At 46.1% G+C, this 25,030-nt stretch overlaps 1 protein-coding gene across 2 annotated transcripts; it reads right to left on the bottom strand.

Moving 5' to 3' along the window:
- Positions 1 to 2,334: 2,334 nt before the first annotated feature.
- atg2a (autophagy related 2A) lies at positions 2,335 to 23,275 on the bottom strand. Of its 2 annotated transcripts, XM_030103534.1 has the most exons (43): positions 23,105 to 23,275; positions 22,286 to 22,448; positions 21,510 to 21,659; positions 21,157 to 21,259; positions 19,533 to 19,677; positions 19,055 to 19,282; positions 18,863 to 18,962; positions 17,825 to 17,989; positions 17,538 to 17,680; positions 16,891 to 16,969; positions 16,555 to 16,804; positions 16,279 to 16,420; positions 15,330 to 15,428; positions 14,872 to 15,027; positions 14,506 to 14,785; positions 14,308 to 14,380; positions 13,830 to 14,004; positions 13,611 to 13,753; positions 13,136 to 13,257; positions 12,829 to 12,986; positions 11,382 to 11,514; positions 11,068 to 11,252; positions 10,865 to 10,945; positions 9,986 to 10,092; positions 9,695 to 9,787; positions 9,460 to 9,530; positions 8,880 to 8,956; positions 8,265 to 8,435; positions 8,036 to 8,162; positions 7,693 to 7,916; positions 7,373 to 7,602; positions 7,120 to 7,255; positions 6,357 to 6,581; positions 6,158 to 6,259; positions 5,951 to 6,035; positions 5,617 to 5,770; positions 5,353 to 5,422; positions 5,167 to 5,249; positions 4,923 to 5,044; positions 4,676 to 4,830; positions 4,387 to 4,545; positions 3,964 to 4,208; positions 2,335 to 3,921 (listed from the first exon to the last, which is right to left on the bottom strand). In XM_030103534.1, the coding sequence occupies exons 1-42, from the start codon at positions 23,273 to 23,275 to the stop codon at positions 3,972 to 3,974; spliced, it is 6,072 nt and encodes a 2,023-aa protein (XP_029959394.1). In that variant the 3' UTR covers positions 2,335 to 3,921; positions 3,964 to 3,971. The 2 variants fall into 2 exon arrangements, with proteins under 2 accessions (XP_029959394.1, XP_029959383.1); XM_030103523.1 differs by having other exon boundaries at positions 2,335 to 4,208.
- Between the last annotated feature and the right edge of the window lie 1,755 nt (positions 23,276 to 25,030).

Here is a 25,030-nt window from a genome sequence, read left to right as displayed (position 1 = left end):
CAATCGGCCCCAACTCGGCCCCTGGAAGCCGCGGCCTGCTTCACGCGCCTCCGTGGAGCAAGCCGCGCCGCAGCAGCTCCGGATCTCCGCTCCCGGGTGGAGACGCGCTCCGTGCAGGCCGCGGAGTGCGCGGGGACCCGCCGCATAACCATGGAGGTGCATGAAGCTGGCCACGGCTGCTGGAGCTCTCCCGTCGCCTCCGTGGAGCAGCTCCGGGCCGTTTACCCAATCGGCCCCAACTCGGCCCCTGGAAGTCAGACGCCCGGGCGCCGTGACAGCCGAAGCTGACTCAAAGTGCTTCTCTGCTGGGGAGAGGAGCTCCAACGTTCCCATTCGAGCTAATTGTGGCCAAGTTAGCGAAAACTGTCAGCTGACTCACCTGAAGACGGTAGACGAGCTGACTTTATGATAACACTGGCGATGGATGAAGAAATTTAGCCGAAATTAGTGATTTTCCAGAGATTATGTCCCTCGCTAAAGCTCCATTGCCGTGGCCCCCGCTAAGTGTGGCTAAATCGTTTGGATCTAAATAACTTCTGGAGGACTCCAAGCTACACGATGTTTGTCTGAGTGAGCATGCAAACACCTAGAAATAAGGTCCAGGTGTCAAAAAACCGGAGTTGCCCTTTAAAGACATGTTTTGTGTGTAAATTGTAATAAATCTGATACTCTGATTTTTTTTGGCTCCTCGTTGTCCGTCTGCAAGTCTTAAAATTAAGAAATCATGCAGCTCACAACCCCAGCTCCACCAACCACATATAAATACTATGCATTGGTATGCATTACAACGAATGAACTGCCACTGTAAGTGCATGAATGCACATGTTCTCAATCCAGCATTTCCACAACACCATCCTGCACTTTGAACTTATGAGTTCAAAAGAACTTATTCCCCAGATGAAACACAGCTACAGTTGAGCCATTGCACAATAGACAGGCGACCTCCTGCAATCTACAAATTACCAACCATTTGGCCCCGCTACAACCAGCATGTCTGTACAGGAGGAGCGGTGAGCTTTTACCTACGACTCGTAGGTAAAAGGTCACCCTCCACCACAGATCTGAGCAGGGCTCTGTCGCTCTCCTCAGTGGCTTCCTTGAACCACCGCCATTTCTTCCTCCGGAGCCCACTGCCGCCGTTGCGGTCCTTGACCTTTCTATGGACGCTGAGCATTTTCTTGAACTTCGCGCGGCACTGCTCGGGGGTCCGGTTGAAGCGGCGGTGCCTCATCCGCTCAGACACCACGCGGAACGTGTTCTCAGTGCGGACAGCGCCGTCCAGCTCGCGTTGTGTCTCCTGAGCAGCTTGCACCTCGAGGACTGACCAGTGTTCGGTCGACATTTTGCGGATAGTCTGCAGAGTTGCTGCCAGTCGACCAGATCGTTACAGATGGCGGGCTGCTTAGTTTGCGGGCTTGCTAGATTGGCAATTGCCACTGACCAATGAGCAGACAGCTGTGTTGAAGTCCCTCCCCTACCATATCCGGTGCGGCCCAGGTAAAGCATCGTCCATACTTCACGTGTCCGCGCACCACCGGTGAATGCTGTTGGAGAGCTTGGCTCAAAAAATGAAAACAGAACTGAACTGAACTGCTTTCCTTTACCATCTATTTATTATTTATCTGTGGTGTGTTTTTGCAGTGTGGTGTGAATAAAAGCAGCTGTGGTAACAGATGCAGGTTTTGTGTCATGTGTTTGTTACCATCACAGCATGCAGGTAAAAATAACCTACAGCTGTACATTACATGATCTGTTCACATGCGCTACTTACAGAAAAGTAATTCAGTTTTCGGGAGAAGTTTATGAGAAATGTGGAAATTCAATCACATCATGACAGCAGGGTGTTTAAGAACAAGCACAGATGTGATTTCCGTCGGTACCAGTGGTGGTGGAGACGAGGGTGGCCAGTCGCTAACAGCTTGATGGTGCTTTGATTGCTCGCCATGAAAAATAGATGGCCAGATACACTTTATGGGAGTCCTCCATTACTGTTTTGGTTTGCATGTGAGTTGAACCTGCACTCCTGGAAGCTGCCTCTTTGTCTGACCTATAATATATACTGTATTACTGTATCACCCTTTATTAATGTAGCGTCATGTCATATTCTATTGACATCAAGCAAGTTTATAATATAGTTTAAATTATATCGATTTTATCAGTCATTTGGAAAATTTTCATCTATTTTCAAAATAACATCTCACAATATATGCCTTGTAAGATCACACAAGATATACAACACAAATTTGGAGACTTAAATTAACGTTTGAAAACAATGAAAATATTTCATATTTGGATTGAAGGCAGAAGTGGAACAACTCAGTTTTTATATTCAAATTTTTTTTATTTTTTGTATTAATTTTGTATACTCATCTTTTTATTGTACAGGTCATTCATACAGTTTATGATATAGTAAATAGTAATTACACACAATTGGTGTAACAAGCAATAACCTGTTACCTTCACAGACATGCATCATGTGCGCACGCAAGCACACTTTCATTCATTCAAGTGTACACACACACACACACACACATACACACACTAAACAAAAAGAAAAAAAATGTAAAACTTTTTTTAACCCCTAATTTTTTCATCCTCTGTTTTCACTAGAATCACTTCCTCCCATTTCTTATTCTGAAAACGAGTATGACAATACTTATGCTTCAACAAATAAAAACTGAAGAAAGAAACATTAAAAAAAAAAAAAAAGCAGGAAGGCAACTAAACATAGAGGGAAGCAACTGTGAGGACAGGGAAGGTCGGCCCTGATCCCAGGAACCGACTTCATGAAAACACATGAGCTGTGATGCAGGAAACACCAACTGAAAAAACACTTAAAAAGATGCCAAGCTTTAACAGAATCCACGATGCTACAGATTTTATCGAGGCCTCAAGTGATCCGATATTTCTGTTCAGTCCTGTAACGAGTTTGCTTTGAGTGGGGAGGGTGCAGGTTTGAGGAAGGCAACACAAAACTAGTCAAAAGGGCACCGCGCAAGGATTATGGCACAAACGACAGCACTGTGGGGAGCAGGTGCATAGTGGGGCCAAATCTGAACCGATAGCGCCGCGTCACATCGAGAGATCGGGATGACAAACATCTGCCATTGTCTGGAGGGCATGAGCAAAGGACACTTCATGAAAAATAAAAAATAAAAAAAAGAAATCACTCCCGCTTGCATTTTGAGCACACAGCAGGTAAAGTTATCACACATGGCGCCATGAAAATCGATATCTTCACCCACCTGTGACAGACTCTCTTTGGTAAAGATGTTCCCAAGTTTGCAGTGAGTAATCAGAGTACAAACAGTAATTCCCAGCATGCTGTTACGCAACTCCAAGGGTCAGGACAGTCTTACAGAAACAATGAGGCGTCGATATCACAGTCAAGGTAAATGCTACTTTTCCCTCTGTGCATGTCGAACATGAGTAAAGTGATGCTGAGAATCACTGCATACAACCAGAGGACAGCCGTGTAGAAACAGCGCAGCTCACAGACCAGGAGGTGCCCATAATGCACGTCTTCAGAGAGTGATTACCATACCTGCTCCTGTTCGGACTGGAAATCAAGCGAGCAAAGAGTGACGGTGATATGTCTGGACAGAGAGGAGGGAGACCCTGCAGACCAGTGTCTCGCAGAGAGGGCGGCTATTTTTAAATCTAAAACTGAAGCAAAAAAAGAAAAAGAAAAAAAAAAAAATCTGGTATATTCATGTATGACGGAGCCAAAAGAAACACTGAGTGCCTGTCACTGCGGTAGTAGTTAGTCATCACTTTGTTTTTGCATCAGAGAACACACTGACTGACTGACTGGCATTAGTCTGCAAACACAAGCAAACTGCTCGACGGTCACAGCCGAGACGCTCCCACATCTCAACGCACGGCCATCCTCTCTCTCTCTCTCTCACACACACACACACACACACACACACACACATACACACACACACAGAGACACGTCAAAGCCGTCCTCATTCCTGGGCTTCCTCCGTGCGCCACTTGAGGAAGTCCTCCTTCCGGGCGTCCGGTTTGATCTGGTTGCGCATGCCGCCCAGCAGGTTGGAGGTGGCCTCGGAGGCGACGATCAGGGGCCGGACTACAGTGGGTGGGATCTGCCGCAAGACGCCGCCCACAGCGCCGGGGAGACCCTTCTGCTCGTGGCCGCGTGACGCGACGTCGCACAGCGTCTGAGCCGTGTCGATCACGCCCTGCAGAGCCAGAGAGACAAATCCAGCTTTATATCTTAACGATTTACCTCCATCGACACCAATTCACAAACTTCCAGCACATCAAAAACAAGTTCCCTGAGGAAAATCCTGTCGCTGATTGTTTTTGATAATAGAGCATGTTCACTCTATACTGGATGCTCCAGGTTTGAGGACGCACCTCTCTGACGGTGTCGTACGCTTTGGCCACTCCTTCTCTGAGGTCTGCAGGCTGAGCCGCCCTGCGGGGTCGGCTGACTGGGGGCCGGCCCTCGGTGATGGCGTAGCGATTCAGGGGAGGCGTGGGAGACAAGATATCGTAGACGGTCTCAGCTGTGGCCTGTTGGACACAGATAACAGTGAAGTTAAATTCATTAAGCATAAAACGTTAGAAGTAGGAAAACAGCTCCAGCTCTTCTGCTTCTCTTTCCCAGTGATGATTCATGCATTCATCCCGCCACACGCCGCACCTGGATGGCCTGAACGAGCCGGTTGCTCAACTCCAGAGCTGCTGATGCTGTGGAGGTGCCAAAGGACGCCGCCCCTCGCTGCAGACCCCTAATAATGCGTCCGTCCTTCCTGTACTGCTCGATGGGCAACCAGAACAGATCCCTCACTCCATGGACTGGAGAAACGCACACAGAGGGAAAAGGAATGAAAACAGGCCAAAGATGAAGACTGTGAAATAATGAGCTGGAGAACAAACAGCAGTCTTACACAGCTGCACAACAGAGTGCATGGGGCCCACGCCTCCCAGGATGCCCGGCAGCTGGTTCTTCCTGATGTCTGTCAGCCACTCGGTGACGGCGTACTGAATCACTTTGTCGACGCCGAGGAGGCTGCGAAGTGCCACAAAAACAAGCAAGCAAAACAATTAACAAGAAAGTCTGGACGATGTACAAACCCAGATGGCATGCAGTATTTGAGATATCCGTTATGGAAGAAGCATATTTAAGTTTACCCGTGTCTGCAGCAGAGTCTCTTCAGCTTCAGCTCAGAGCAGTTCAACTGAGCCAAGCCGATGAGAATCCCGGCGAAGGTTCCCTGAGAAACACAGAGCAGCACAGTGAGCATCAAAACACTTCAGAACCCTTACAGGATTCTGCTGAATCCAGCAGAGAGGGGAGCCGTCTGAGGCTCTTCTCACCTGCTCAATGACCACATGTTTGCCGTGGTAGTCCAGCCAGATAGGCACTTCAGAGGTGAAACGAAACTCCCTGCAAATGACGAGAGAAGGTTAAAAAAAAACATTTCAATATTGTATTTATATTTTGTGAACACAGGCGATCAGTAACATGAAATGAATAGTTTAAATCCCAGCAATATCAAATGACTTAAGACCTTGTTCTTCAAACAATGTTAAGTTGCTATGGCATGAGAACCACACAGTGTCTCATTAGTTTCCACGTACCGGAAGTAGATGGGCTGTTCAGAGGAGGAGGTGGAGCCGGCGGAGGAGGAGCTCTGCTCGCTGTACGTCGTCTCCACAGAAGCTGTGAGGTCCGGACCCAGACCAGCCGCTTCCGCCTCCTCAGACGCCTTCTGAGAACTGAGATCTGCCTTCACTGTCGAAACAGAGAAAACACACTTCAACCGGAGCCGACGGTCAGTTTGGCTGCACTTCAGCATCTTTAAACATCTTTGAACGATGCCTTGACAATGATGACGGAACTTTAAAACATGTATAAATCAAGAAAGAAAATGATGCAGGAAATGATCATGAAACATGACAGGAAGTGGCGAACCTTCAGCTGCAGGGTCCACCGGCAGGTACGGGTTAACAGAGGAAGCTAGATTACTAAAAAAGTCCTTCAGGAAAAACAGTGCATCCTGGACGGGAGACAAATACCGGCGGGTTAGTGAAGGAGAGTGGAGCAAAGGAGCAGAACAAACAACTTTTACAATCAAAACTAATCTTTTTCTCAGAAAATGTTTGAATGAGTCCGAGTCACCTGGTCTATGTTCAGTCGTAGCGGCAGCAGGCTGACCCGAAGGCAGCACTCTGGACCACCGAGGCCAGACTCCGGACAGATCTGGAGGGCTTTCACAGTCAGCTGCACAAAGACACACACAGACACACTCAACATCATGTTTTCCTTCATTATTTTTTCCGTTCAGCATCAAAACCCTCCCTCATCTTCGGACTCTCACCATGTTGGAGTGGGCTCGGCGGGGCATGCTCTCACTCGTGTAGAGGTAGAGGAATTTGTTGATTTGTGAGGACGCCAGTCGATCTCGCACCTCCAGCTCCTGGACTATGAAGACCTGCCTGGAGAGGGGCTGCTCGCCGCTGGGACCGACCCCGGTTACCACCGACGACCCCTCACCGTCCTGCCCAGCAGCTGCCACAGGGTAGGACTCGTGCTGGAAGGACACCTGAGGGCAGAACAGGAAGAATGGGGTGAGGCAGAAGGACTACAGTGGTGAAATCAGATTAACTCAACGGTGAGCTCAATGTATAATTCTTTTTTTTTATATTTCATGCATTATCATCTAATTTTTGCCATCTTTTCATGAGACAAGCAGACAAATGAGGAATTAGAAGTTAGAACATGTACACAGACTTTCGTAAAAATGGGAAAAAGTGATTTTTTAAGTGAAAACAATCAAAATATACATCATTCTTTTAACAAAACAAGGCCTGCAGTCAATATTATACAAGACTAACATGTTGAAAATACATAATAATGTCCATAAAATGGATCAGAACTAAGCAAAGAGGAAAATGTATGCTTGGAATAAAGCTACTGTGACTGTTTTAGTGTATTTCATCTGATTGGATGAAGTTAATCCAGTGTTATTGGAATATTTCTTCTCATGGTCTAATGTGAAGACACTTTAATAGATGAGCTTGATTTTGACGTCACAGTCCTGAACTCCAGGACTTGTACATGTGGGTATAGGATTAGTCTACCTTGGTGAGCTGGATCTCCATCAGAAGTGTGTGCTGGCGCCCGCTGCCTCCAGCGCACCGCCACGAGTTCTGGGGACGGGAAGAAGAGACGTTGCGAGACGGAGATCCGCGGACCCCCGCGGGGACTGAGCGACCTCTGCAGGAGACGGAAACAGGAGAGCGGTGAGAGAGTGAGGAAAACTGCCCCAATGTGGAAACACTGAAAATCCTCTTCAGGAATATGCATGGAAAAAAAAACCCCTCTCTGCGTTACCTGTTTGCATTCTGAGCATGTACAGACATGGGTTTGCCCCCGAAGTCCTTGCCCCCATAAAGATGCCAGACCACTGAGATCTCGCGCAGCACCACCCGGCTCTGCGGCACCGGGAAGCGGCTCGGCGCTCGCAGCAGGTCGGAGCTGCCTCGGGGCCGAGAGAAGTGGCTCTCCTTAATCCTGATGGGCTCCTTGGATAGCACCGTCACCACCGGCTCCCCGTCTCTGGGCTGAAACAGATCATTTTATTGTGATATTTCAGATTTCCTGAAACGAACATAAAGGAGTAGGAAAAAGAAAGGAGTATGAGAGAGACCCACAGGAATGCCCATGCCGGGAGCCTCCAGGATGCAGAAGTCGTCATTGTCCGTGGAGCCTTCGGAGCCTTCCTCTGAGATTAGATCCACCTGGACCTCTGTTGCTGTGGCAACCAGTCCGTCCAGCTCGGAGTCGTCGCCCTGTAGGGCGGACTGAGCGCGCTTCGAGGCTTCGCCGGGGAACAGGTAGACGGAGACAGGAGAACCTCTCGGCACCGACGGTGAACCTGAGCGGGTTCAGAGAGAAACATGACAAGTTTCTTCAGGCTCTGTCCAAAACACCAGGGAATCACATGCCTCTCCCAACATGTGCAGTGGAACTAGAAAAAAACAAACAAACCAGTACCTGGATCTAAAGCGTCATCTTTGAGGCTCCTCTCCGTGTCAATTAAGGCATCAGCCAGGTCGTACTGGTTGATCTCAGCGGTTTCAGCTGGAGGGCAGGGCTGCATCGAGGCAGGGCTCTCTGACAGCTGAGAACAACAAAACACCACCGAAACTCAGCTTTTCACCATTTTTCAACATTCATGCACCCAAGACCGTAGGCTCTACTTGACTGAACGAACAGGACTTACTGGCAGTTTCTGCCCGGCGATCTCCGTGGGTGAGGTGTGTCTCGGTGGGGGGTGCAGGTCACCCTGAGCGACCAGGTACTGCAGCAGGTTGACCAGGGCGGCGCAGGAATCCGCGCAAGTATGAAGGTGGACAACATTGTTGGAGCAGCGCAGCTCGAAGAGAGGCTGGGTCTGCAGAACGAAACCACAGCAAAGAAACAAATGCTTCAGTTAGAACTCTTACAACAAGAATCCTTAAAAAATAAAGTGGACAAAGACTCAGTAAAATGCTGGAAATCCTGCCTTGATGCTGCTATGCTTGATGCAACACTTTTGCTAAAATGTTAACGTTAAATGTGAATCGATGTCATATTTTTATATTTAAATGAAGTTAAGAAGATTGTTTTCACTACTTTAAGTAGCAAAATCTTCTCCATAGTTCTTTCAGGCACATTACCAATGAAAACCTTCAATTTGGATGACTGACACGTTGCTATTGGCTGACACTCTACTTGTTGGAGGTTTTTAAAGGAAACTGAATTATTCTTGTAAAGACACTTTACTTATTTCACTGGCAGCAACGGTCCACAGCTGCTGAAAGAACTTCAGACCAGGTGTCGGACTGCGAGCACTCACCAGTTTTCCCGTGTTGCTGCCTTTCCATGTGGTGATGGCGAGCTCCAGCAGGTCGATGTCCAGAATACAAACATAATCTGCACGACACAAACGCATGCGGAGGTGGTCAGAGGGTTAAAGTCTATGCCATGAGCATTAACTTTTTTTAAAGGGGGGGAAAAAAACCCAGAGTCTTTCTAATTTTAGTTCAGCGTGAAGAGAAGGAACACGTGGACGCAGCTGTCCGCAACACACAGGCTTTAAAGGGCAACATGGACAAGAGTTTCAAGCTTATCAAATAACTATTCAGCAGCAGCGCTGATATGAATCCTAATGCTCTGAAAGGATTTTCCACCAAACCAGAGATAACAGTGAATATCTTTACAGCTGCTTCGAGTTTGACAAATCATTTGCAACTTTTCTCATAATTGACTCGTTTTCATATCATCACTAAACAGCTGATATCACGATATCTGATCGTTTAAGACTCCAAAAAAAGAACCGTGAACCCATGCAAAAACATTTCCAGTGAAAGTGCAAATTGTTGTCATTATTATGATTAAAACATCTTTACTGAGCAGAAACGTGTGGTGTGTTTTACCTCTTCTCAAATCCACGGTGTCAGTCTCACATTTGTCAGAGAGGTAGAGCGCGGAGTCGTCGAGGATGAATCTGACCACAGAGCAAAGGACATTTGCACTGTAAATAACGGCTTCATGTGTGCCGATACAGAGTTTCAGCAGCGGCTCGTGTAGTCAGTGCGGTAACCGTCAGTCCGAGAGTGGATCCATGTTCCGTATCATTTGTTTCACAGCTGTGTCGGCAGCGAGCTGTACCTGAGGTGGAAGGTGGCAGTGTCGACGATGATGTTACTGGACAGAGAGAAGGACTCCGCTGTGAACAACACTCGCAGGGGCAGATACAGAGGTCTGCGAAACAGAAGAACACATGAGAGAGAGAGAAAGGGGTCAAATGTCATATCCACAGTTTAACACTAAAACACGATCTCGTCCAATTCGATGATTTAGTTTCTGAAACTGGTGAAGGAAACACATTAGATAGATTCTCTTCAATCACAGAAGAAGTTCTCCTGAAACGCTGCAGTGCGACTGAAGGCGAACGTATACCTGTAGTCGACGGCACAGCTGGCGAGGTGTGTGTGGAGGACAGTGATGACGGCCGGCGCTGTGTATCCCAGGATGGGATCGTCAATGACATCCAGGAAGTCGACCAGCTGCAACAAACAGAATTAGCCTCGGCTTGCAGGAAGAAAATCAGATCACTTGATTAGATTTTAGTGTGGTTCACATTTTCTGCACAAACCAAACAATTTAACTGGAAAACAAAACTAATGAAAACGGCAGCTGCAGCAATATTTAAACAGGCTGACCAACTGTCTGATTATATCATTTGTCACAGTGAGTCAGAGTTTACTAGCTCCAGTGTAATATCATATATTGATTATTTCTGCGAGCCACAAAGTTGGTTTTGGCAGAACGGCTTACTCAGTCCAGAGTGACCTTGAGAGGAGAAACAGACTGTTGATTCTGGATCATCTTGAGTTCAAGCTGTCTGGATTTTCAATTCCATTTGAATCCTTTTTCGTTTGGAAAAATTCTCAGACACAATTTGTCTGTTAAATCAATCCGGGATGTCTGAACTTTAAAGTTTCGTTGTTTCTTTTTTTAAATTAGCTCACTTGCCATAAACTCCCCACATCAGTGACTGCAACATACTGGCAATCACCTTCAAACTCTTACCGGTGCAAGAAACCCTAGGAAAGCAAAGCATTTCTTCCATGCTGAAAGTATACAATAAAATGAACCCTCATCAACCCTCCTGAAAGTTCCAGTTGAGGTTGGGAAGTAAATGAAATATTTATATTATCAGTGAAGGGTTTGATTTGGAAATGATTATTTCGTGAATGGTCAGGCATGAGAAGAAGCATAAAGGTGGTGAGGTCTTTCCACCATGGTAAGAGTAAGCCATGTGCTTCGGTTCCTCACCTGCTCGTGCCAGCTCTGATCGGACTGCGTCATGTAATGTCTCATGGTGGCTCCTTGGAGCTGGAGAGCGACTAAAAACTCCTGTAAACCACACACAAAAAAAAAAATGCACTTTAGATATGAAACATATCTGATGTTGGAAACTTTGTTTCTTTCAGTTTGAGTTTCCTTCCTTTCCAAACCGTGAAATGAGGACGACGCACCTTTACATTCCTCTGCAGGTCCAGCGTGATTTTGATGGCTGTGGACAGCATCTGCGGCACGCCCTCTCTCCCACTCACACTGCTCACCCCCGCCTCGGTGGGGTAGATGGTGGGGTCCAGATGCTTTGGGGGAGTGAAGCTGGGCAAGTCCAGCCGCTGCGGGATCGGGGTGTCTTTCACCACAGCTATAGAGGGGTGGATCAGAAAAAAAGAAAAACCATGAAGCAGCCATAAAAAGGTAAGTTGCTGCTTTTAAAAAGTTTAATGAGGAAATTCAGAGTTGTGTGTGAAAGTTTCAAAACAAGAGCATGCACCTCGATGGAAGAGCTCCACTCGTTTGCTTTCCAGACAAAGGAAATTGAGGTTGGGGTCATTCTGATGCTGCGCCACACTGAAAATCTTCCCCCCTTCCAGATCCAGCACAATCTCCCCATGAGTCTGGTCCTCCTGAATCCACGAAGTGCAATGGCAGCAGGAAGGGCACAAAAAAAAAGTGATTAAGTGACCTTCATTTCTTCCCATTTACGGTTTACAACCAATATACACGTACAGCAATAATTTTAGACCCTCCAGAAAAACGCGAGCAAAAATTCTTGATTATGCGTACTTAAATCCCAGATTATGCGAGCTAAAATGCTTGATTATGCAAATGAATATGCAGGGTTTTTATGCGGTAAAATTGCAGACAGTTGTGAAGTATGCTGTGAAATATGCGAAAGGATGCCAGATATGTAGGTTACCCACACTCTCTCTCTCGCACGCACGCACGCACACACACCACTAAATCACATTCATTTTATATTAGTTCGTTATTTATCTCACCGTAAATTGTTACTCACCAATGCTCATCAATGGAACACACACACACACACACACACACACACACACTTTATCACAGGTTTTAGCAATTGCCTGTGAGAAAGCCGTCAACACGCTGTTTCAAATGAACTGGTTTCCTTGTTACCTGGTGACTGACTTCCTTTAGCACTTCCTGCTGCTGCTGCTAGTAGCAGCGGATGTTGATATCAGACTCATTAAAGGTCTGACACGGCTTTTTGTCTGGTTTTTAGCATCTATCAGCAACAAGGGACGTGAAAGAAACCCAGTCGCCAGTTAATAGGGAAACCAGTTCTTCCAAAACACCGGCTCCTCTCCGGTTTCTGGACACTTCTCCTTCGCTAGTTAGCTGCTGCGTTTAGGTGACTGGAGCGAGCTGCGGAAAACTGAAACTCCGTCATTCACATGAAGGCAGCGGTGACAGCTGGACTCAGGAGACACTCAGGAGACACGTGAAGGAAACGTGGACTATTTTTAAACAAAGGAACGGCTCTCAGACAGCTGTGATCCGGCTCTCATCATTCACTTAAAAGAACGCGTTCAAACGAACGGCTCGTTCATTGAACGTCACAGCACTTCAAGCGAGACCATTTCTCTTTTTTTCGCGGTAAATATGAGATTACTGCGGGAATTATGCGCCCTTTTGGAAAATATGTGGCCCCTGCATAATCAGCGGCAAAAGGGTGATTTATGCGTGAATTCATGCGATCGCATAATCGCGTTTTTCTGGAGGGTCTAAATAATGGCTCATAAGACAGTATTACTTAAAAGTCTTTAGTAACAACTTTTTTTTGCTGAATACACTGACAAATTACATTTCAAACATGAAGCAAATGGAGTAGAAAATAATTTTCTTTCAACTCAGTTAAACTCATCAATCTTAGAAAACCTCAACATTTTCTGTCCGGCAGCCGTCTGGCTCACCTTCTGGTCTGTTCTGGCTTGGAGGCGGCCCTTCCCGATGATCACCGTCAGCGACAGCAGGCTGAGGTTGTGGTTAGCGCGGGGCGCGGGCTGCTGAGACTTGCCATCTGAGTCGCTGGCCAGATAGAAGTGCGGGTCGTCCTCTTCTGAATCCGAGTCTGCGGCGCGGAGACGACAGGAAAACGTTTCATCTGCTTCATTTCAGCGGAGGAGCGAGCGTCTCCGTCCAAACACAATACGGCGAGTCGCCATTACGTGTAATGAATCTCCGTCACGTTTTGAGTTTTTCCATCGGAATCTAACGTACCCAGTCTGAACGCCGACTTGCAGAGCTGGAACTCGTCGTGGCGGTGGCGGCCGCGGTCGGGGCTGTGGGCTGAGGGGGGAGGAGGGGGAGGCGGCTCCCACATCAACAGATCATTATTGATCCTTTTGGACGATGTGGCGGGTGAGGGGAAAATGACTGTTACTGCCGAGGCAAGATTAAAGACCAACACAGAGCCAAGACAAAGGAACTGAACTGGAAGGCGCTATGGCTCACAGCGTGAATGTCACTTCTACTTCAGCAGATCATGATAAAAACACATGTAAAAAATAAAAGGGCACACAGCATTAAACTTTACAGGACACATTTTTTGGAATTAACCCATTAAGATCTGGAGTGTCTCCTTTAAAGCAACACTGGTACTGAAGTCCCGCATGGTTTATATAAACTGATCGGTGAGTTCTGATGGATCCCTGCAGAAAGCCTAACAACGAGCGGTTTACCGTGGTGGTCGTACCTGTTGTAGACGCTCTGGAAGGCCTGCTTGCTGGGCAGCAGGATGTAGGCCAGCGGCAGGCTGATGTCGACGGCACACTGGCACTGAGCGACGCACTGCTCCTGGAACTGACGCATCTCATCCGGGTCGGCAGGAATGACCATCTACAATGAAGAAAAGACAAATTTGTCAATCCCGACGCCCGGTACGCCGAGATGTGTTTCCTGCGCGTCACTGCACCTCCTCCGTCTCGAACATGGTGCGGTTGGAAGAAAATGGAGAGCTGCTTTTCTCGTTGAATTCACAGTGACTTTCGAAGAAGGCGGCGCCGAGGTCCCTGATGAGGCCCATGTTCATCCCGCTCAGACCTGCTGCCGGGCCCTGGGCCTCACCTCCACGCACTCGCACCGATATCCTGTACACACACACACACACACACACGAGAGCATGCTGAGCTTCAGTCGTTAGACAGGCAGGAAGGATGATGCTCAACCACAGTGAAAATACAACCTCTTCCTTTCTGTGTACATGTTTTAATGAATCTGACACGCATAAGATCTCTGGGATAATTTATGTAATAGTATTAAATTAAACAATCCACAACATAATGGGTGAAAAAGTGTTTCCTATCATTGAGAACAGAGGTGTTTCCTCACAGCTACAGTCGTTCTACATCTAAAACAGTTCAATAATCACCATCCTGATTACGAACACCAACCTGGGGAGAGACTCTCGGTTCTTCATTACTCTGATACAGGGGAAAGATCCTCCCTCCCAGCCCTCATATGACCCTGAAGAGAAACAACGCAACATTAGAATTAATACATTTCCCTGCTGAAAACACACGCAGTACAATATCCAACAAGCCCACAGCGCTGAGACACTGAGCCGGGTTGTGTGTGCGCTGCGCTCGCACCGTGCAGGTCGGTGAAGGAGGCCTCCAGCAGCTGGGTGAGGCAGGGCGCCGGCGGCTGTCCGGGGACGGCCGGCTCGCTCTGACTCTGGAGGTCCGGGGCCTCCTGGTGCTTCAGCTCCAGCTCCGTCAGCTCCAGCACCAGGGTCTCCTGCCGCACCGCCCTCCGGGTGGGCGGTCGGCGCAGTGGGAGGGGCCGCAGGTCGGGTATGGGGAAGCGGAGCTTGAGGACGGCGTGCGGGGAGAGCAGGGTGAAGGAGGAGTAGAGCTCACTGCTCTGTGTCTGAGAAGAACAGAACCAGAGACGTCAGCCGGCTGGTTCAGGATTCCTGTCGCAGCACCGGCACAAGAGTTCCTGTGTGGTCCCACCTGAATGAGTCCAGATCCATCCGTTTGTGAAGGACAGTGGCTGAAGGCTCTGCTGAGACTCCCCAGACGACTGAGGATGTCCAGGTCCAGTTCGGCGCTCAATTCTGCAAGCTCCACCCGAACCACGCTGTCCCGCCGCACCAGCCGCTGTTTACCCTGCAAACGCCCACAGCATGCCACAACAAGATAAGAGATCAGCCGATACATTACTGCTCTAGTCTACCTGGCCGCTCCCGAAGTCCGTCATTCCAGCTCAAAGTAACAAATTCACTCCGGATTTATTAAAAACAGCTAAACATGTAATTTACATCATATCTGGTGCTGATGAAGAAAAACAGGAGTTCCTTCTGAACAGTCAAATTTCAACATGAACTCAACATGAAAACAAACACCTTTTGTTTGAGTTCAGATTAGCTCAGGTTGTGTGGGGGTGTGTGTGTGTGTGTGTGTGTGTTTACCTTCCGTAAGTGTCTTTCAGTCAGGCTGTAGTGAAACTGAGCGCACGGTCTGGCTGCGGCTCCGACTGTGAATAAACCCGCTTTCTGGAACTGAAGCATCTGGACAGAGACACAGAGAGCTCAAACTTAGCAACCTGGCAAGTGGTCCAATAAATAAATAAATAAATAAAATCCCAACATCTAAATGTTTTCCTTAAATCCTAAACTGGCATATCTACCGTGTACGTGAACAATGTACGGTTAAAGCGATACTTCAACATGTTGGCAAATTGGCCCATTTAGCGCAATTCCTTAGTCATTTCGAACAGCATACTTACTTTTTTCGTGAGGGCGAGCTGTTGTTTATTCAGAGGTGAGTCGGGGAATGTTTTCGGGACGGACACAATGGAAGTGAATGGTATTTTTGTTCCCCCTTGTCAAACTCATCAAATACACAATCCAACAACCCCAAAACACTTTGGCGGACACGTTATAATCCGCACATTCACTACGCTGTGAAATATTAATGCAAAATTACTAGATTGAGTTGTTTATGCGAAGATTGCTAAGACGGAACTACTTACTAAACATGGCGTCTGGGCGTAGTGATTTCAAAAGAAAAAGTAGCTCCCAGTATTTGCTTCAGTGTCGTAACGCTACAATATTATTTGTTGGTGTTTCACAGCGTAGTGAATATGCAGATTATAACGTGTCCGCCAAAGTGTTTTGGGGTTGTTGGATTTTGTATTTGATGAGTTTGACGAGGGGGAACAAAAATACCATTCACTTCCATTGTGTCCATCCCGAAAACCTTCCCCGACTCACCTCTGACTAAACAACAGCTCGCCCTCACAAAAACAGTAAGTATGCTGTTCGAAATGACCAAGGAATTGCGCTAAACGGGCCAATTTGCCAAAATGTTGAAGTATCCCTTTAAAGAGATTTAAAAAATGACTTCGTGATAACGCACTTCACAGTACTGTGGCTTCCCGTCCTCCCACAGGCACTCTAACAGTTCCAGTCTGCTGAACGAGAGGTCGGAGGTCACGGCTCGACTGCGGCGTCTGCCGCTCCGCATTTCACAGGCAACCTGCACTGCTGCTCCTGTCAGTCTGCGAGAGAAGACGATCAGCGAATCAGCAAGTCAGTTGTAGCAAATATGTGTCGATGGGATTAAAACATTATGGGTGGAATTTCAGAAGAGAGGAGAAACATTTTCTTCGTTATTATTATTATTTTTCATTACCTCAGATTGGAGTGAGGGCAGGCTTTAGTGAAGCCAGCTCTCAGATGGTGGAAGTCTCTCTCGCTGAACATGCTGTCTTTGAAGAAGGCCAGCTCCCTGAAAAACACCTGAGACACCTGAGCCAATGAGGAGGCTCCGTCGGCCCTGGTGGGCGGGTCCTCCTGCAGCAAGGTCAGAGTGAGCCCGCCGATGGTCAGTTTCAGCAAGGCGTCGGGCTTCAGCTGCTCTTGATGGCCGCTGTGCGAGCGTCCTGCAGACGAGAGCTCGGAGACATGAGGACTTTGTTGATGTGGGTCAGCGGCCGCGGCGCTGCTGAAAAAGAGCTGGAGGTTTTACCTCTGGTCCTGCTGTGGGACTGGGGCAGACTCGACAGACAGCCAGCGACAGGATACCGCCTGGGACAGTTCATCACACCCTGGCAGGAAAAATATCAATTCCATTTATGTAAAAAAAAAAAGAAGAGTAACTTAAGTTTTCCTGCTTGATAACACACTTAAACATGCTGCTTGTAAAATTTTGATTTATAATTTAAGAGAACAAAATAACAAAATATTATCTTTGATAAGGGACTGCTTGCTTACACGTCAGGACGAGTACCGGACGAGTTGGGAGGTTCACCTGAGAACCAGCTGATCTGACTCATCTTTTCATGAACAACGCCCACAACTCAGTGCTCATGTGGAATGACTGCCATGTGGACAGGAATTTCATTTCTTGTTTCTTTTGAATTCATGTATGATAATAATCATGTACCCAAACGAGTATGAGATATTAAACATGAGTATTAAAGAAACAAATCAAAGGGAAATCTAAAATGGTCTTATTTCAAAAGCCCTTCTTGCTGGTCACAAGTTTCAGCAACAAAACATAATACAACTATGAAAGGCAACTTTATACTCACACTGACAGTGTTGATCAATGAAAAATTTCAGCCATACAAGAGATAACCTGCATATGTTTACCTGCACATACGGACGCCGTACCTGTGCAGACAGTGATGGCGGCTGGGTGATGCTGGCCAGGCTGTGTGTGGACGACTCCATGTCGCTGTCTGAGAGCTCGCTGCCGGAGCGAGTCGACGCCACGCTGCTATTCATCCCAGCAGGACCCATGGAAAAAAACATTTCTGCAAGAATACACACACACACACACACACACCAAGAGAAGGGCAAAAATCAATGGGATTAACAGTAATCAATAGGTAGAAGATCTGTCAATGTCCTGATGTGTCTCGGACAGAGAGACAGACTCTCAGAGGTGATCTGCAGACCTCCATTCTCCAGGCTGGTGACGTAAGGCTCCAGGTCGGCCTCGGGATCCCACTCGTGGTCTCTGGGGCTGGAACCCAGCTGCTTACTGAGGTCCTCCTCAATCATACGCAGGTCGTCTGAGTCTAACGGGCGACTGTGGACTCCACCGCACTTGGTCTCTGGCTCTGAGGGACAGAGAACATTATATTCTGCGTGAGACACGGGGTTTCTGTGTATTCTCACGCTCAATGGTTTTTAACAGAGGTCTGAGATGTCACTGTGTAGATGAACAACACAGACTTACTGAGGAATTGTATCTGATTTATGAGCGGTTGTTACAATTATTGTAATTCTGTGGTACTATTTGAGGAATTAGGGCATTTTATTTCACTCACAATAAGCATTTTTCAAGTGAAATGAAACAGAAAGGAATATTGTGGTTCTGGGAACAGCAGTGATAAGTCACAGCACTTCAAAAGGTTATATTCATGTAGAGAAATTATGATCACAGCACAACTTATTACTGTAATTCCAAAAGCACACATAATGTGCTGTCCAGATCTGAGTCTGATCTTTAAAATCAAAGAGATTTATTTCACGTCATGGTATAAAAGTACTTGATTGATTCCTTGTGGGAAATTTTGAAACAAACAAGAAACAAACCTGTGACACACAGTCTGAAAAATTGCTGAATTATCCTAAAACTGTTTTTCTAAAGTACCTAAAAGATTTGAAATGTCAAATCGAAGCAGTTGTATGCTGATGAGAAATACTAATTCAAGTCTTCGGACAGCCGACATACTATTTAAATATCACGGTTACCGTCGACATACAGTCCAGCAGCATGAGGCAGGAGAGACTTTCTGCTTCAGGCTGGCGTTAAATTCAAGCACGAGAAGCTGCATTTTAATATAGAACGAGACTCTTACTGCAGCGGACTGACTGAGGAGCTGCATAAAGGAGTTGCTGTCTGAATCGTGAGAAGCGGTAATAGAATCAAGCTGTTGAGACATCAGTAGTAGGAGGAAGCTTCACAGTGCTGTAGTGTTTCGGTGTACCAGTGTCTATGCAGAGCGCTGCCAGCAGGTCTGTCAGATGGGTGATCTGCTCTGGAGACAGCAGCATGTGGACGCAGCCCACCTTCCCATCCAACTCCAACTGATGAGCAGAGAGACAGAAGGAGACCGGTCAGTCCGGAGGAATGACCACAAGACAGAATCCGCTGGCTTCATTCAGAGAACTGGGTCCACCTTTGGTCCAGGGAGCATGTCGTTTTGCTTGATCTTGACAGTGGTCTCGATGAAACCAGAGCAGCTTCCTATCAGCAGCGGCTGAGACGGAGGACACGGAGGAGCCTTCAGGGGCTTCGCCTCTTCATCCACTTCGTCCTCTTCCTCCTCCTCCAGATCTTCATCTTCTTCCTCAACTTCTCCTTCACTGGCTGTGGCTGAATCTGCAAGTTCCTCCTCAGGAGGACCCTGGAAAATGATGACAGATATTCAAACATTTGCATTTGTACAACAGTTTTTTTTCCCCCAACATGTATAAATCCTCACTTTATATACACTCAATGTTTCTACGTAGGACGAAGTGCGTCTGCATCACCCTTAATCGTCAGGAAAGAAATGGTAAAGCAACATGCATGCTAAGTTTACACCACCTATTTAGAGGCGACACAAGAACCCGGTGAAATTAGATTCAACAGACCGGGAGTGTGTTGTTCCCCACCTGGACGACGCCAGAGCTGTCATAGAAAAGCTGAACTGCACTCAGCTGGAGGATCTTGTGCAGGAATGCAGGCGGCTGGTGGATGTCAACAGGTACGGCGGTCTGGCTGGCCGGATCTCGCACTGCCTCATCAAAGTACTCCAGCCTGGGCGAACACACAGATTAGAATATGCTGATTTTCAGATGTGAGAATAAACGTGTCGCTGATCTTGTTATTGTTTAAGCACACAAATCAGGACTTGTAACTTTGGAAACTTGTCTCCTTCTCTGCATTCAGTCCGGGAGAACTGAGTTAGTGCCGTTAAAAAAGAACCATCCAAAAGTCTTCTGGCCACTGACCACAGATGAACACGGCCAACCTGAGCAGCTCTGTCAATAAACCTGGAGAACAGTGAAGGTTCAACAGAGTCGCAGCAAACTGCCAACAGAAAAGGCACAGGCTGTGTTTAAAAGCTTGGGGCTGACACACACACAACCTTTTTAACACTAATTTCTTCTCAATAGTTGCATGACTGTCCAGTTTAATTTATTATACAGTTTAAGCAAATAATATGTGCATTATCTGATAACTTACTTCTCATATTTGTCTCACTAAAATCAAAATTACAGATACGATCCCATTAAAAACAATTCAGTTTAATGTTCACTGGACTACACGGTGTGCACAATTATAAGATAAGGAAGCATTTTGAATCATATCTTCATTTTTATTCATATTTTCCAACTCCAAGCTAGATAAACATGATTCCTATTTGGATTTGAGAATGTCAGCTGATATATATTTGAGCAATGAAGCAGGGCGTGTCTTAAGGAGATCAGCACTACGGTATATCAAGATGTGTATAATCAGGCAACTCTTCTCCTCACGTACAATCTTCCAAATGAATGCAGCACACTTGAAACTGCAAAAACATTGATCTGTGATGACAGAACTACTCAACACAGGGTCGAACGAATCGCACTGAGAAACAAAGACACTGATGAACTTCTAAAGATTTACAAGATACCAAGTGTGAAGGTCTGAGAGACTCGGTTCTCCACTGCTGGCATATTCCAGAACTGTAACATACCCAGAGAACCCAGAAGTACAAGATGTTCAGCGCTCAGATGTAAATATGAGTGTGTGACGCCATCTGTGTGTGTTCGGGACCGGTGACGTGTCCAAGATATACTCCGACTCCACCCATAGTTGGCTGGGATGATTCTCCAGCGTGCTGCAACCCTGAGTTCTCTGAGGCGGGCCAGACGATGTATGGATCGAAGCTAAAACGTCTCAGCCTGCGGGGAGTCCGCAGAGACCTCTATTAAACTGCTGCGCAATAAATTTCATCAATGTAGTTTAAAGAGGATGTTTCGCCCTTGTCTCACACACGCACACGCACACACACACTCTAAATGATAGATGACATGACCCTTGATCAGAGTCTGAGCTAGAAAGAGGATAGAATTTGTTTTTTACAAGTTAAAAATAGGTCTCAGCTCATCACAGCATGACCACAATATTATAAACATACAGCAAAGCAGCGCTTCGCAGGACAAACAGTCTTGTTTTTCCTCTTTGGAGCTTTTCTTTTTTTTTTTATTAAACCACTGAGTGAATCTTGTGAAGGAAGCTCTGACATACCTTTTGATGTGCACTTCTAAGGCGACGCCTGTTTCCAGGTCCAGGGGATGGTGCTCAATGCGGACAATAGTGTCTATAAAGGTGACTTTAATGCGACGAAGGACTGCAGACAGCATGAGGAGAGAGAGAGAGAGACACAGGAGAGGTCTTTAACACTGACCAGTCAGAAAAATTCTTCATGTTGAGGAAATACATTTCCGCAAATAAGCAAAACAAACAAATTAAGCCTTTATTCAATAAAATTTTATTTCAATTTAATTTAATATTAGGACGCATCGTGTGGAGATAAATTACTAATTCGACATTTATTGAGAAGCCAAAACAAAGAGGGAACCGACGCAGCTTCGACTCACCCGTTTCAATGGTCTGTGCAAACATCTCGAGTCCCTCCAGAGGAGCCGGCGGCTCCTCGGATGCTTCTGGGGGGTCCTTCAGGCACTCCTGAGCCAGCTGCATGCTGGAGGTCATGCTGGATGACCAGCCCTGCGAGTCCCAGCCCCCACCTGGAGGTAAACAAAACCACGCCGCATTCATGAATTTCAGGCTTGGCAGAGTGAGAGGAGGCTCATGCTGGCCTTTCAACCTCCCCCGTAACACACATACTGCTGAACTAACATGAAGGAGCTTGTTAAACATCAACAATCCAGACTGGTGAAATCCTAATTCTAGAACCTAGAACCTCAATTCACAAACTGAAATCCTGGCTTTATCATCTGAGACTTCAGCAGATTTGAGCAGAGGCTGCTAAGCATAATTAATCCTATTTAAAGTAGAGAGTTATCATTTGTTTCATCACTTTACAGTCAGATCCTAGTTTCTTGTTGATTCATACATGAGCAAGATGAGGCTGAACTGCTGCTTCACCTCACATGACTTCTATCCGACTGTGTTGAGGGTTAAATGTTGCAGAGGAAATGTGTCACACTGGGTTCAAAAATCTAAATACTGTGGTAGATGGTCCATTAACTGATAAGTTGCAATCCTTGATTCCTCATTTGAATAATAAAAAAAAAATCCTACTGACTTTTATTGAATATTTGAATATATTCTGAAAATTTGGAGACAAAATGACCAAACTGTGTTCCTCAATGGAACATGTGGAAAGTTATGCAATCTTTGAAGAACTCACTGGTCCGGTACTTGGGTCGACATGTTATCTGGAGACCAGAAACTTCTAAGGTGCAGTGGTCAGTCAGAAGGTTTTGCCAGGGGATGGTCACAGCAATGGTGCTCACAAAGCCATCCACGATCTCCAGAGGAGCGCCGAGAGACTCCAGAAGCTCGTTCACTGCCTGAAGAAAGGAGGAAGCAGTCAGGGGAGGAACACAAAGGAAAAGAAACAAAAACAACTTGATTACACCTCCAGAGTAAACCATTCCAGAGAGACAAAGGAGTGAAACCAGAACACTAAATGTATAAAACATGAAGACTGTTTTGATTCACATGCAGTAAAATGCTGATATGTGAAGCCTCTGTGTTACAGCTAACATGTTAAAGAAAAGTGTGAAGACCAGCCTGTGTTTTTCACTTATAAGATGTGGATCATCAAAAGCACAGGGTTTAGGGAGTTCAAATCTGGGGTGTATCTGCGAAATCTTCAAGTTTCAAGTGAGACTGGTAAATATAGAGTTGTAATGCTAGAGGAAATACAGAAAGAGCGATTATTTCTGGCACATATAGGCCACAACAGGTCTTCACAGACTTGTGTATCTACTCCTGCACGGCAGCCCCGTCATGTTCCCAGTCTGCTGAGACACAGCGGTGATGAAGTGTGTATTCCCCGAAGAGCGTTTCCTCGAAGAAACGCGAGCCAGGCTCGAAGCACGACGCCGGAGACTGTTGATGAACTCGAGAGCTGTTGCGAAACACTCGACGGTGCACGAGTCCGACAAAAACACACGGTGACTGCCGCTGCAAAAGCTGTCCCTCTGCCCCCTTCCGAACTCACCCACACATCGAGGTTGATTTCCTTGATGACACCGCTGCCGTTGTAGAGGTCCAAGCCCAGCTGGTCCAGGCTCAGGCGCTCCTGCAGAAAGTGACCGAGGTAGTGCTGTAAGAGGTACCGACAGGCCCGCTTCTTGATTGAGCCCGACCAGGGGAAAAGCCAGCGAGACATAGGGCCAGAGAGAGCGGGGAGAGGGAATGAAGAGGTGGCGGAGGAGAACGAGTAACAATACAGTCCTCTGGAAACTGCATAACAGACCAAAACAAAGTGTGCAAAACAAGGAATGAGCCGCAGCTAGCTACAGGGGGCTAAGGAAGGGGCAAGCTGGAACCGTGGTTCTCTCCTCGGTTGGACACAAAAACTACAAAATCCTTTGTGTCAGGACCGCCGAGACTTTAGCGCTTCTTGACGAGAAGTTACTCCAGCCGTCCGTGACTGTCTCGGCACATATTTTCGGTCCGTTTATGTCGATTTGGAGCGACAGATCCAGTTGGTGCGTATCTCTTGTTTCAGGGTTGTTTATTGTTATCATACGCCAACTGATGGTATGGTCAACGTCCTTGCGTAATACGTCACGGTGACGATTGCAAAACCCGGAAAAGGACGTTCGTACCATCCTGGCGCCATGTTGGTAAGGTCGAATGTTTCTAAAACATACGTTCACGTTACGTACATACATTCACATTTTGGATTATTCGCTTTTACAAAACTGATTGATAAATAAATAAATAAATAAATAAATAAATAAATAAATAAATAAATAAATAAATAAACATTTGTTACAAATACTATATTCAATTTTTGCCCACTCTATGAAATTTTAAGTTAAAAAAATGACTACTTATTTTTTTCAACACAGCTTTTCCAAACATCCAAGCTTTATTTAGAAATAAAAAAATACCAGGGTCAAAATAATTTGCCCCTACTGACCCTGCCAAACCACAAACCACCATTGTACAAACACTTATTTTGAGTTTGTAAACCTCAGATTGTAATCAACTAATCAAATTAAAGCTGAGGGTTGTCCTGCACTTTACACATAGCATATAAACCTCATTAGGGTTTTAGCTGTTATTTGAGAAAGCGTAATAAAGTGTCATGCCAGAAACAAAAGAACTCAGTGTGGAAATGTTTGATGCTTACAAACTAGGAGAAGAATATACAAAAGATACCACAACATTTCAAAGTGTCAAGAAGTGAAGAGAGGACCCAAAGAACACTGTCTACACAGTTAAACATGATGGTGTGAGTATCATGCTGTGGGGATGATTCAGAGCATCTGGAACTGGGAATCTCATCAAGGTTTAAGGGATCATGAAGAAAGAAGGATATGTGAAGATTATGAAAGGAAATCTCAAGGATTTAGCAGCAGACCCAGGGTCTGGGTCGCCGCTTTCTCCTCCAACATTATAACAACCCAAAACAAATTTCGCTCCTGGTGAAGAACTACCTCCAGAAAACAAAACTGAAGGTTATTGACTGGTCTCCACGGAGTCTCACTGAAAATCTGTTGAGTGAACTGAAGACCATGGTCAATGCCTGGTCTTCAGTTCACTGGATTTGGAGACTTTTTTTTTTTTTTTTTTTTTTAAACTATAACAATCCTGCATAAAGGGATAATAAAAGGATACATTAGCATCAGGGGACCTAATAATTTTGACCCTTGTAGTTTTTGTTGTGAAATCATTTTATTTCTGTGTGCAAAGTAAAATATTGTAATTATCCAAAATAAAACTTGGATGTTTGGAAAATCTAGTAAAATTAATTGTTTTTTTTTTAATTCGTGGCATGGCCAATAATTTTGACCTCAATTGTGTGTCTGTGTCAGTGCAAATGGGGTATTTTCACAGCTTCACTACTTCCTGAAAATAACTGTGCACATTCATTTCCTGTCTTGCATTATTGGCCAAACTGATTAATCCAGGT

This window comes from Salarias fasciatus, chromosome 2 (genome assembly GCF_902148845.1).
Source record: "Salarias fasciatus chromosome 2, fSalaFa1.1, whole genome shotgun sequence".
NCBI classification, from domain to species: domain Eukaryota; kingdom Metazoa; phylum Chordata; class Actinopteri; order Blenniiformes; family Blenniidae; genus Salarias; species Salarias fasciatus.
The sequence above is the reverse complement of the archived record's forward strand: the minus strand, read 5'-3'. Positions and strand labels throughout refer to the sequence as shown.

Excerpts from the sequence above, each read along its gene's own strand:
- atg2a (XM_030103523.1), bottom strand. The coding sequence starts at position 23,275 with ATGTCTCGCTGGCTTTTCCCCTGGTCGGGCTCAATCAAGAAGCGGGCC. Across the intron at positions 7,603-7,692 it reads CTCCCGGCATGGGCATTCCT|CCCAGAGACGGGGAGCCGGT; the intron begins GTGGGTCTCTCT and ends GATCTGTTTCAG. Across the intron at positions 6,036-6,157 it reads TACGACTGAACATAGACCAG|GATGCACTGTTTTTCCTGAA; the intron begins GTGACTCGGACT and ends TCTCCCGTCCAG.